The 13797-nt window shown below is 35.4% G+C and overlaps 1 protein-coding gene across 3 annotated transcripts in view; it reads right to left on the bottom strand.

Annotated features, from left to right (window-relative positions):
- Positions 1 to 1946: 1946 nt before the first annotated feature.
- Positions 1947 to 13797, bottom strand: part of KPNA5 (karyopherin subunit alpha 5) — a 55114-nt gene continuing 43263 nt past the window's right edge. Inside the window, exons 14-16 of one of the 3 annotated variants that reach the window (XR_006217834.1) lie at positions 8382 to 8474; positions 7686 to 7820; positions 1947 to 3139 (exon numbers count right to left, since the gene is read on the bottom strand). Coding sequence is in view for 2 of the 3 variants with exons in the window: in XM_042987058.1 (XP_042842992.1) it covers positions 8413 to 8474 (62 nt within the window). In the remaining variant the exon portion in view is untranslated. Of the gene's footprint in view, positions 3140 to 7640; positions 7821 to 8381; positions 8475 to 13797 lie in introns of those variants that run through there. The other 2 variants (XM_042987058.1, XM_042987059.1) reach the window with 2 other exon arrangements.

Raw genomic sequence — 13797 nt, 5'->3', positions numbered from 1 at the left:
AACTGATTGGATGAGGCCCAGTCAGACTACTGAAGATATCTTCTTTACTTAAAGTCAACTGGCTATAGATGTTAACCCCCTCTCCAGAATACCTTCGCGGCAACATTTAGATGAGTGTTTAATTAGATAATTAGATACTTTAACCTACTCAAATTGACACATAAAACCAACTATCACAGTGCCTCCAAGAGAGGAGAAGAGAAAATGAGAGACAGGAGAGAAACTTATGTATTATCTTTAGATCTAAATGAAAAGTAGGAAAAAAAGTCCTTAAAGAATATCTGACCAAGGGGCACCTGGGTGGCTCAGGCAGTTAAGTGTCCAACTCTTGATTTTGGCTCAAGTCATGATCTCTCCATTTCGTGAGTTCAGACCCTGCATTGGGCTCTGTGCTGGCAGCATGGAGCCTGCTTGGGAATCTCTCTCTCTCTCTCTCTCTCTCTCTCTCTCTCAATCTCTCTATCTCTCTCTCTGCACCTCCCCCACATGTGCCGTCTTTGCCCCTCTCAAAATAAATAAAACTTAAAAAAAAAAAAAAAACCTAACCAAAAGTTTATCATATGTATTTGGGGTCAGAATTTAGGCCATCTGTGTTATGCCCACCCACCAATAAACCCATACCAAATATTTGGCTAAAATAGCACACAACAGAAGCTTTTGAGGTGATAAAAGTGTTCTAAAACCGATTGTAGTAATGCACAACTGTATAAATTTATGAAAATGCAACGTTACACTTAAATGGGTGAATTTTACGGTAGAGAAATTATACCACAATAAAGCTGCTTTTAAGAAAAGTGACTTGAACAACATCCTATGTTTCCAAGGTAGTGAGAGAGGAAGTCCTCACAAGGGAAATACGACAATATCTAGCAACATTGCATATATATTTATTGAACTAGAAATTTACAGTGTTATTCATTGCCACACTCTTTACAGTGCCAAAGACTGAAAACAATTTAAATGTCTAAGGGGTTAATTGAACAAATAATGGTATGTCCACACAATGGAGTACTATGCTGGTACAGTAGAGCATGAAGAGCTCTGTATTCTGCTATGTCATGAGCTACAGAATATACTTGAGTGAAAAAAGTGCATTAGAGAAAAGCATGTGTGCTATGCTATTGTTTAATAAAGGGAGGAAATATGTAAATGTATTTTTACATTAAAAGATGGAAGGATTGGGGTGCCTGGGTAGCTCAGTCAGTTAAGCATCCAACTCTTGATTTCAGCTCAGGTCATGATCTCATGGTTGTGGGATCAAGCCCCACGTCAGGGTCTGTGCTGATAGCGTGAAGCCTGTTTGGGAGTCTTTCTCTCCTTCTCTCTCTGCCCCTCTCCCACTGCATGCACTTTCTCCCTTTCTCTCTCTCAAAATAAATAAACATTAAAAAAAATGGAAAGGTAAACTGAAAAAAATATTTTTAATGTGACTTATAGGACAAGGAAGGAAATATGTTGGAGAGGACAGTGATAGAAGCTAAACTTTTCTGAATATATCTTGTTTTATATATTTTACTTTAGACAGTATGGATGTCTCACATAATGATAAAAACATTACGTTCTTTAAAAAAGGCAATCAACTTTTAAAAGCAAAATCAAATGAATAAACTTGTGTATCAAGTTGGCACATGGAGAGTAAATATTTCAAGTGTTTTTTAAAAATCTCTAGTGGGATATATTTGACCTTTAAAAAGAAGTCTCCTCCTTCACCCAAAAACCAAACCCCTGTTTTCAGTTAGCATATTATTAACAATAATATTGATATTGGTAAGAAAACTTCATATACATTAAGCATAAGTAATTAAAAAATACATTTTTTCCTAGCTCTGTACATTGAAAAGGCCTAGTTAGCAATGGGCAACCAAGTAGTTGTATGCTCCTAGCACACAGATCTTGATTTCCAAATATCATTTCATACTAACAGAAACGAGGCCTCCTTAGGGAAATGGCTGATCCCAGATGTGGTACAGGAAACATATAAGATGATCCTGGGATATCTGGCCATATCAGAAAATGAATAAGTGAGCTAAGAGGCTATGTCCGAAGGACAAGAATGTGGAAAGCAGTCTCCAGTGGAGGGTCTAAGCTTCGAGAAGGAATGAATGAAAAAGAAAAAAGAGTAAAAATACTTAAAGTAAAAATTGACACTATATCCTAAAAATATCTAACTTATGGCTCAGAAAAAAAAACTACCTTATAAATTGTAGAGGAGTAGGGTTCTTGCATTGATTGAGAGGAATGCAAAACTATTTAGATTTTTGTTAAGTTAAATATATATGTCAAGATTCCTAGGGTAACAGGAAAATACGAACTCTCAAACAGGTAGAGATTTTTAAAAAAAATAGATGAATGAAATTAATCAAAAGGTAAAAAGGGGGGAGAAAAGAGAAAAGGGGAAAGAAAAAAAAGGGGAAACAGAACAAAATAACATGGTCAAAATGAATCCAGATATGTCAGTAGTCAGAATAAAGAAAAGAAACTTTGGTAAGAGAAGACAGATATGCAGAATGTATTGAAAGCAGTAATATACTGTATACAAAGTACACAACTAAAACAACAGAATACGTATAGACCATTATGAGGACTAAGATATATAGAATACAAAGATGGGGATTTTGTCAGTGGAGAAATGAAAACAAATGGACATCTAGCTTCAATACTTTAACTTTGCCAAACGTGGTTGATTGGTCAATAGAGAATGAAACCAAACTATCAACCAGATATTCTACCGTTTAAGGCAAAATTGCTGACAGCCCATTGGTTGTGCTGTGAAAATGTCTGAAGGGAAACTGCTTTCACCAAAGATGTTTACAGTGAAGTTACCTAGAACGGGGATTGAGAACAGGGTTTTTTCTGTTGTTTTCTGCTTGGTTTTAGTTACATCATTTTATTAACCAACCTGTTCACTGTCATCTATTTTTCTTTTTAACATTAGTAAATCCTAGACCAAAGGTTTTGTACTCTTTCATTCTATCTACTGGCTGCCTTTTTGGATAGTGGCCATTCTCTAGTGCGCTGGTATAGATTTCACCACGAAAAGCTGTGATTGAACCTTCAATCTGATCACATTTTCATCTAGGCATAATAGGGCTTCTGTGTCTTCAGCCTTCAGCAGTAAGGTCCATTGTTCCCACAACAACTGAAAAATAAAATATTTTCAGCTAAGTTTCAACTAGTTTGTTTTATTCAAATTCAGTTATCACATAATCTGAAACTAACATTTTGTAATAACTATTCTGTTCTTTTGGCACATAAATTTACAAATTCTCATTTGAACTTGAAAAATATTATACCAATTATAAATTTGTATGCACAAAGTAATGCAGCATCTAAATACATAAAAAATTGCCAGAACTATAAGGAAAAAGTGGACAAACCCACCATTATCTTGGGAAATTTACATATCTTTCTTAGAAATTGACAAATTTCACTGACTCGTAAATATATTAAAAATGTGAATCAATTAATAATATACATTCTTTTCTAGCATGCATGAAACATTCACTAAAACAGCATATACTAAAACATAAAGCACATTTCATCAACTGTTAAACTATAAGAGTAATCCTATCCCAACTTAGAAATTAATGGCATAATGTTTTTGTTTACTTATTTGTTCATTTATTGTCACAATTTTTTTTAAAGTTTGAGGATTTTAAAACATTTCTAAATGATTCACAGATCAAAGAATAAATCATAGTAGAAGTTTAAAAATGCTTAGAATTGAATGATAAGAAAAAGCTATATATCAAAACTGTGGAATGCAGCTGAAGTGGTAATTCAAAGTAAATTAATAGCCTCAATATGCATTTCTTAGGAATGAAAGGTTTATAACAAATGTGTTAAACATCCCTAAGAAATTAGAAACAGAAATATAGAATACACCCAAAGGGAATAAAAGATTGGAAATTATAAAACAGCAGAAACTAATGAAGTAAATTAAAACATAGAATATAGAGGGTTGATGTAACTGAATTTGGCAGAGTCGTCAAGATAAGAGATGAAAGGTACAAGAAAACAGTTTAGAAATGATAACAGGGATTAAAGCCAGAGATTTTAAAAAGAACATTATGAATTGGTATGCCATCTTCTGATCTGGCCAAAATGGAGTAATAGGAATAAGATATACTCTCCTGCCTGAAACAACTGAAAAATTGCACAAAAACATGAAACAACAGTTTCCAGACATTGGACATCAGGCAATGAAGGGCAGTGATCCGTGAAAAAGAGAAAATAAGTTAGTTGGGCTCTGTAATTGTTCCACTTTACTGCCTAGAGAGTTTCAAGACTGCAGGGTGTGGACAGGAAACCTAGGTGGAGCCTAGAATTTTCTCAGAGTTGAAGAGAAGGGTCAGGAAGCCAGGGAAGATAAGACAATTAGATTTCACAGGGTAGGGAACCAAAATGATAAAGCTGTGCAGAGAGCTCTAGACACCTGAGCTGAGTGACCACTACCCATGGTCATGAAAAGAACGAGTTGAAAGAATAAGGAGAAACAATTTTTGTTTGGAGCTTACACATAGCCAAGAATGGTTTGAGTTCCACTGGCCCAACTAAAAACTCTTATATTTGGCAGACTAGCAGAGTACTCAGAATGATATTGCCTCAGGAATAAAATAAAGGCTGTTCTGTGCCTGCCTTACAAAGTTTAAAAGCAAGACTGTAAAGGATCAAAGTGTCTTCAAGTAACTTCATTGCGTCCAATAACAAAGCTTAAGAATATATGCAGGAAATCCTTATCTAATAGCCAAAAAAGTAAAATTCACAATGCCTGGTTTCCAGCACAAAATTACCAGACATGAAAAGAATGCATGCAAATGGAAAATATAAACCATAATGAAGAAAAAGAAGAAAAACAAAAACAGAGCACATTAGAATTAGCAGATAAGTACAACGTATCAGCTACAATCATACCCGCTGTGTTCAACACAGTACAGAAAAGCTTGAGCATAAGAAGAAATATGGGAGATATGAAACAGACCCAAGTAGAACTGTTAAAGAGGAAATATACAAAGTCTGACATGAAAAATACACTAATGGAATTAAGAGCAAATTAGATACAACAGAAGACAAGATTAGTGGCTTCAAAGACAAAGCAATGAAAACTATCCAAAATGAAACAGAGAGAGAGAGAGACACGAACAAAGCATCAGTATTAGAGGTATGACTATTTTGAGCAGCCTAATACAAATGGAATTGGAATTGAGAAAATATTGGAAGAAATGAGTTGAAATGTTTCCAAACTTGATGAAAACTATAAACTCAAAAACCCAAGAAGCTCAGCTAACTGCAAGAACAAGAAACATGAAAAAAGGCAAACCAAAACACATCATAATCAAATTGCTTAAAATCAGTGATGAAGAAAAAAATGTTAAAGCAGTCAAAGAAAAAGTTAACATTACTTACAAAGGAACAAAGATAAGAATGACAGCAAAATTCTTATCAGGTAAAGGCAAGTCAGAAGACACTGGAGCAACATCTTGAAGGGAAAAAAATGTTTTTAAAATTCTACATCCAACAAAAATCTTTCAAAAATGAAGATGAAGTAAGGACTTACTCAGGCATACAAAAGCTGATGTATTCACCACTAGCAAACTTATAATATAAAAATGTTAAAGTCCTTCATGTAGAAGGAAAATGATACCAGATAGAAATCTACATCTACACAAAGAATTGAAGAGCACTAGGAATGGTAACTATGCAGGCAAATATAAAAAACTTCATACATTTTTAAAACCTCCTGTAAGAATAGTTGACGAAAGGGGTGCCTGGGTGGCTCAGTCAGTTCAGTGTCTGACTTCGGCTAGATCATGATCTCACAGCTCTGTGAGTTCGAGCCCCGCATTGGGCTCTGTGCTGATGGCTTGGAGCCTGGAGCCTGCTTCGGATTCTGTGTCTCCCTCTCTCTCGGCCCCTAACCCACTCACATTCTGTCTCTGTCTCTCTCAAAAAGAAATAAACATTAAAAAAAAAAATTTAAGAATAGTTGACTAAAGCAAAAATTTATGGCTAAACAATAAATGTATTAGGGAGTTTATGACATATAGAGAAGAAAAATGTATGACAACAGGACAGAGGCAGAGAAGGAGACAAGGGAAGTATACTGTACTCAAGCTGCTTATACCAGTGTTGTCAAACAGAAAAATAACACCACATAGGAAATTTATAATTTTCTAATAGCCATGTTAAAAAGTAAAAATAATCAGTAAAATGAATTTTAATGGAATTTAACTCAGTATGTTCAAAATAGTATTTTAGCAAGTAACCATAATATAAAAATAATAAGATATTTTATATTACTTTTTCCTTTTTAAATCTTTGAGACCCAACATGGATTTTACATCTCAGTTCAAAGACTAAATTTTGATTGGAAATAGTTAGTCTATATTTACACTTCATAAAATGTATAGTCAAAACAAAAATTCCCATACCTAAGTTGTGCCAAATATACTTAGGTTTTCTAATAACCAAGTAATCAGTTTTTATTTTTAACTTTATTAAAATAAAATAACATTAAAAATTCAATTTCTCAGTGGTACTACCACATCTCAAGTGCTCAAAAGTACAGTGTTATATGTTATATGCTTCTGTATTACTTGAAAGTAGCCAGAGTGAAAAATGGCTATTTTAAATCCTTTATAAAGCAACCAATAAAAAATGAAAAATAAATATTAAAGAGTTACAGCTAATAAGTCAACAAAGGAGATGAAATGGAAAACTAAAAAATACCTAGCTAATCCAAAACTGTGTAGAAAAAGCAAAAGCAGACCAGAAAAAAAAAAAGGGACAAAAAGCAAATAGTTAGGTCTAAATTAAATCAATAATCATGATAATTGTTAATGATTTATAAACACTCCAATGAAAATGCAGAGATTCTCAGAATAAAAAAGCAAAATCCTTATCTTGGATTGGTAGATAAGTACAAGAAACCCACTTTATAAAGGAGGAAATTGATTAAAAGTAAAAAGATGGAAAAGATATACTATGCTAAAACAAAAGTAAGTAAGAGTGGCTATATTAACATCAAAGTAGATTTCAGAGTGAAGAATATTACCAAACATAGAGGGTTATTGGATAAAGGGGACAATTCATGATAACCAAAATGTGGAAATAACCCAAATGTCCATCAACCAATGAATGGATAAATAAAATGTGTTATATCCATACAATGGAATATTATTCAGTAATAAAAAAGGAACGAAATATCAATATATGCTACAACATGGACTAAACACTGAAAACATTTATGCTAAGTGAAAGAAGTGAGTCACAAAATAAAATGTTCTACAATTGATTATGGTGATAGTTACACATCTGTATGAATATAGAAACCACTGAATTGTATACTCTAAGTGGATACATTGTATGGTATGTAGGTGAAGATCTCAAATAAAACTTTTTTTTTTTTTTTAAGAAAATAGCATGTCCTTGATACCTGAACAGGAAAAATTTTTAGGTGAACATTACATCAAGATTTTATTGTCTTCATAATATAGCAAAATATGAAGCTTAGAACTAGATCGCTCGGTCCTTTCTCTTCTCATCTCCTCTCAGTTCAAAATGTTTGCATCTCTTAACAGCCAGCATTCTCTTAGATCTGCAGTTGGGCTAAACACATTCAAGCCTCAGCACAATCTTCTTTGTAGTTTCATAATTTTTCCAGAAAATTGGCTTAGTCTACCTACCATAGCCACTCTGCTTCCCGTCATAACACTGCTTTCCCTGGGCACAAAGAGAATCTTTGCCTTTCTTGTACTGTGTCACTTGTGTGTTTTAGGAATGTTCACATGGTTGCCAGAGTGTGCTGTCAGCACCTAAAACTGAACAGGGACAATTTAATGTAAAGAGACTAGTAATGAGGCATTGGCTACTCCTGGTAAAGAGAAGTCTGATAAATAACAGGATATGTAGGGAACAGCCACTATGTCTGAGGCAAAGTCAGTATCCAAGGAAGTAATCAATTTGGAATAGGTCTCCCTCCAGCAAGGCTAAGATTTGGACCTCATTGGTATGTAGCATTACTGGATGGCAGAAAAGTTCTTTGGGTGTCTCAGGCTGAGGCTGGCAAGCAGAAAACTGTCCACTGAGGTGCCAACAAAACTAACCAGTAAGTTGCTCTCAAGGGGTGCTGGAGGAACTCCCTAGAAAGTTGCTTCCAAGGGCTACTTAATTTCACTGAGAAGTTGCCCACTGGGATGCCTGCAAGGCTCCCTGCAAGCCTGCTGGGGCACCAGTGAAACTAGCTGGGATACCCCCTACTGGGAGCCTGTGCAACTTGCTAGAAAACGAGGTGGGTCACTGGGGTAAGTCTCCAGTGGGCTGCCTGTGAGAGTGCCACTGAACTGGTTGGGAAGCGGACTAGAGGTGCCAATGAAACTCACCATGAAGCTGCCTGCAGAAGTAGCACTGACACTAGGCTGGAGGTGAGCCGCTGTAGTCTTCTGCACAGTGGCTGAGCATCATAGGAACAAAAGCTAGGAAAAGCAAACTAGGAATAGGTCATGAAACTTTTTCCTCCTTCAGTGTCCCTCCATGGCCTTCTACCGACACAGGAGAAATGTTTACGAGGTCCTGGACCAATATCAAAAAGTAGGTTGGGGAAGGGTGCATTTGGAGCTTAAAAGCAATAAAATGATAACTGACACACTGGATACATCTTAAGATAGGTTCAATACTGGAAAGTCTATTTTTCAACATATTAACAGTGGAAAGCCATAGGTTTATTCACGATGCAGAGAAAAATTGGATGAATTTCAACTCCATTCAGGTTAAAAACAGAATAAAATAAAAACCTTACATTAGGGAAAAAAGAGTACATTTTAAATCTGATAGAAGTTATCTACAAAAAACATACAGTCAGTTATCATTATTCATGGTAGTTATTGTAAAGTTGCTGCAAACACTGAATTAGCAAGTATCGAATCATTACTCCTAGGGGAAATACAGGGTTAGGTTCCTGTGAACCTCTGGTAATATGTTTGTCAACCAAACAATACATACCCTGTTCTATAGGTGTTTCTCTTTAAAGACTATATATATGATTCATTAACATTGAACTCACAGCCTACAGAATTGTAACTCATGCCTCAACAAAGCGTAACTAACAAATGTGTTTTCTGTTAAGACACATCACTCACAAGGGGCTACTGGGTGGCTCAGTTGGTTAAGCATCTGACTTCTGCTCAGGTCATGATCTCACTTGTGAGTCCCACTTGGGGGAGCTCGAGACCTGCATCAGGTGAGTTTGTGAGCTCCAGCCCTGCTTTGGGGTGAGTCCCACTTCTTTGTCTCTTCCTCTCTCTCTCTCTGCCCCTCATGGGATTCTTTCTCTCCCTGTCTCTGCCCCTCCCTCACTTGTGCCCTCTCTCTCTCAAAAAAAAAAAAAAAAAAAAAAAAAAAAAAAAAAGACACATCAGTCACATAAATAAATAAATAAATAAATAAATAAATAAATAAATAGAAAGCAGTCACATTGTTTTCTTGCACTTAGGAGCACTAGACAGCACTTCAGCAATACACTTGGAGGCCATTTTAAACAGCAAAATCAACAACAACAACAACAAAAAAAACACAAGACACATGGCACTAAATCATGAAAGGATAGCTGTTTGTAGTATGAAGGCTGAAATAAGAGAGCAGAGCATTGCTTTGTTCAACCTCAGCTGGGAACATGTGTCCTGGGTGACTCGATTTTTTCACCACTATGCACAATGTCCACAAATGACCATGAAAATGCCGGGAGTATTGATTTTAGGGAGTGGGCAAATTTGGTAACACAGAATCTCCAAATACAAACTTCACCTACTACATCATCAGTGGTGAAACATTAAATGCATTTAAGAAAATAATAAGTTTAAAATGCCTGCTACTATTACTTCTAATCAATATCATACTAGAGGTCATAACTTAATGCAACAAGAAACAGAAACAAGGATTTGAAATGAATGTCACTACAGTTAATATTATCTACAAAACCCCAAAATCATCTACAAATTGGAACTAATTTAGCAAGGTTGTTAGATATGATTAATATGCAAAGTTCAATTGGAGTTCTATACCCCAGGAACAATTTGGAAATTTTTAGTTAACAAGATAATGCTTTACAACAATGAAAAACATGAGGGTCCTACCCAGGAGTAAACTTAAAAGATTTGAATGATTTTTGTGAAGAAAACTGAAAAAAAGATTTTTGAAATACAGCAAGGAAGCTCTAAGTAAATGGTAAGCTATAACTTGCTAATGAGTAGTAAAAGTATAATTAAGATGTTAACTCCTCCAAAATTGTCCTCTAGATTAAATGCAATTTCAGCCAAAATCCCTATGGGGCTTTTTACAGAATTTGAGAGGTGAATTCTTTATGTGGAAATGCAAAGAGCTATGACAATCCTGAAAAACAGAAAACTTGCCTTACCAGACAATCATGATGTAGTCACAAAATGCAATAGTATACAGCAAAGAAAAAGAACCATAGGTATATGTATCAGTATGGATGCATCTCAAAAATTGTTAACATTGAGCTAAAAAATCATAGAATATATAAAATATTCCATTTTATACATTTCAAAAACAGGGAAGTGAAACTATATATTTTAGGTATACATAAACATGACATAAAAAAAATGAAGAAAGGCACACATAACACCCAGTGCTCATCCCAACAAGTGTCCTCCTTAATGCCTATCACCCATTTAGCCCATCATCCCCCCACTCAATATTCCACCAGCAGCCCTCAGTTTGTTCTCTATATTTAAGAGAACATTTATGGGTTGTCTCCCTCTGTTTTTTTCTTATTTTTGCTTCTCTTCCTCTATGTTCATCTGTTTTGTTTCTCAATTCCACATACGAGTGAAATCATATGATATTTATCTTTATCTGGCTAATTTCGCTTAGCATAACGTACTCTAGTCCATCCATGCTGTTGCAAATGGTAAGATTTTATTCATTTTGATTGTCGAGTAATATTCCATTGTATATATATACCTCGTGTTCTTTATCCATTCATCAGTCAATGGACATTTGGGCTCTTTCCATAATTTGGATATTGTTGATAGCACTTCTATAAACACTGGGGTGCATGTGCCCCTTCAAATAAGCCTTTTTGTATCCTTTGGTTAAATACATCGTAGTGCAATTGCTGGGTCGTAGGGCAGTTCTATTTTTAATTTTTTTGAGGAATCTCCATACTGTTTTCCAGAGTGGCTGCACCAGTTTGCATTCCTACCAGGAGTGCGCAAAAGGGTGCCTCTTTCTCCGCATCCTCGCCAACATCTGTTGTTACCTGAGTTAATTTTAGCCATTGTGACAGGTGTGAGGTGGCATCTCATCGTGGTTTTGATTTGTATTTCCCTGATGATGAGCGATGTTGAGCATCTTATCATGCGCCTGTTAGCCATCTAGATGTCTTCTTTGGAAAAGTGTCTATTCATGTCTTTTGTCCATTTCTTCACTGGATTATTTGGTCTTTGGGTGTGGAGTTTGACAAGTTCTTTATAGATTTTGGATACTACCCCTTTATCTGATATGTCATTTGCAAATACCTTCTCCCATTCCATTGGTTGCCTTTTAGTTTTTATGATTGTTTCCTTTGCTGTTCAGAAGCTTTTTATCTTCATGAGGCCCCAAAAGTTCATTTTTGCTTGTTTCCCTTGCCTCCGGAGACATGCTGAGTAAGAATTTGCTGTGGTCGAGGTCAAAGAGGTTGTTGCCTATTTTCAACTCTGGGATTTTGATGGCTTCCTAAGGTTTAGGTCTTTCGTCTGTTTTATTTTTGTGTATGGTGTAAGAAAGTGGTCCAGGTTCATTCTTCTGCATGTCGCTGTCCAGTTTTCCCAGCACCATTTGCTGAAGAGACTGTCTTTTTTTCCACTGACTATTCTTTCCTGCTTTGTCAAACGTTAGTTGGCCATATGTTTGTGGACCCATTTCTAGGCTCTCTATTCTGTTCCACTGATCTATGTATCTGTTCTTGTGCCAGTACCATACTTGTCATTATGATTATAGCTTTGTAATACAGCTTGAAGTCTGGAATTGTCATGTCTCTAGCTTTGTTTTTGTTTTTTGTTTTCAACATTACTTTGGCTATTCAGGGCTTTTCTGGTTCCATACAAATTTTAGAATTGTTTGTTCTGGCTCTGTGAAGAATGCTGGTGATATTTTGATAGGGATTGCACTGAATATGTAGATTGCTTTGGGTAGTATCAACATTTTAACAATATTTGTTCTTCCAATCCATGAGCATGGAATGTTTTCCTTTTTGTGTGTCTTCAATTTCTTTCACAAGCTTTCTACAGTTTTCAGTGTATAGATTTTTCACCTCTTTGGTATTTAATGGTTTTTCACCTCTTAGGTATTTTATGTTTTTTGGTGCAATTGTAAATGGCATTGATTCCTTGATTTCTCTTTCTGCTGCTTCATTATTGGTGTATAGAAATGCAACTGATTTCTGTACATTGATTTTATATCCTGCAATGTTGCTGAATTCATCTATCAGTTCCAGCAGTTTTTTGATGGAGTCTTTTGGGTTTTCCACATAGCATATCATGTCATCTGTGAAGAGTGAGTCTGACTTCCTCCTTGCTCATTTGGAGGCCTTTTCTTTTTGTTCTCTGATTGCTGAGGCTAGGACTTCCAACACTGTGTTGAGTAACAGCAGTAAAACACTCAATGTTTAAATAGTAGGCACTTTTGGGCATTACACATCAAACTGCCTACTGTCTCCAAATTAAAATGGTTGTGCATTAACTACTGAGCATTCCAAGTTGTTTATTTGGTGGGGTTGCCCCCAATCAACATTTTAGTTCTGGTGGTGCTTTCCAGCTGGTACGATTATTTCAAAGTTTTATTTCATAACAAAATGGAAAATTGAAATGTTAAAGTGCTAATAATAATGATATGATGTAAAGGTCTCCTAAAACTTAAACTCCTGAAATATAAAATTTATTTGATGTGCTAAAAGCAGGGAATCATGTGCTCACTGAACTTAGTCAACTCTTCAAATGTAAATGAAAAGAAAATCAAAGAACGTACATTAAATTGACCAAACACATCATTAAAGGATATACTTAGGAATTTCCGGGAAGGGAATGGCACAGTCTATTGTTTGACCTGTACATTGCATTTTCAGAAATTCATTTGCCACTAAAATTGCAGACTGCCTTACTGAGAGTAAGGTACCCTAAATATAACCGATCCAATTCCTTTTGCTACTCTGTGATTAACATAGTTTCAAATACTGAAAGAAATGAAGCCAGGCAAAGCGACAAGCAGCAGCAGCAAACAAAAGCTCTAAGCTAGGGAGGCTTAGGCTTGGCTACGGTGTGGACCGTGTGTCCCAGAGTACATTAAGAAAGTTAAACTGGGCATTCCCTCCAATTTCTATTTATCTGGTTTAAAACTCTTCCCCTTAAATAAATGCACAGTATTGCGTTAAAATAACAGAAAAGGAAAAAAATAATCTCAAAACACGTGAAACTGCCAAAGCTTGAAATACAAAGACAGATCTGATGTATAGCAGAATACGTAAGTTCTAAAATAAAGGCAACACACTGCTTTATCAGATAGGTTACAAACAACATTCTTAATGGTTTTTATAAAGTAGATGGAATTATAATCATGGAATTATAATCAATTATAATCATTGGAGCATCTGTTTTTGCTCCAATAAGAATACAATAGCATCAGTAAGAACAAATAAAATAGACACATTTATATAACTGCAATTGTAAAATAGTATTTTATTATTTTTAATATAGTGCGGTAACATTTCATAATATTGCATACTGCTCAAATGTTGGTTTA

The sequence above is a fragment of the Panthera tigris genome, chromosome B2, assembly GCF_018350195.1.
Source record: "Panthera tigris isolate Pti1 chromosome B2, P.tigris_Pti1_mat1.1, whole genome shotgun sequence".
Lineage (NCBI taxonomy): Eukaryota > Metazoa > Chordata > Mammalia > Carnivora > Felidae > Panthera > Panthera tigris.
The sequence above is the reverse complement of the archived record's forward strand: the minus strand, read 5'-3'. Positions and strand labels throughout refer to the sequence as shown.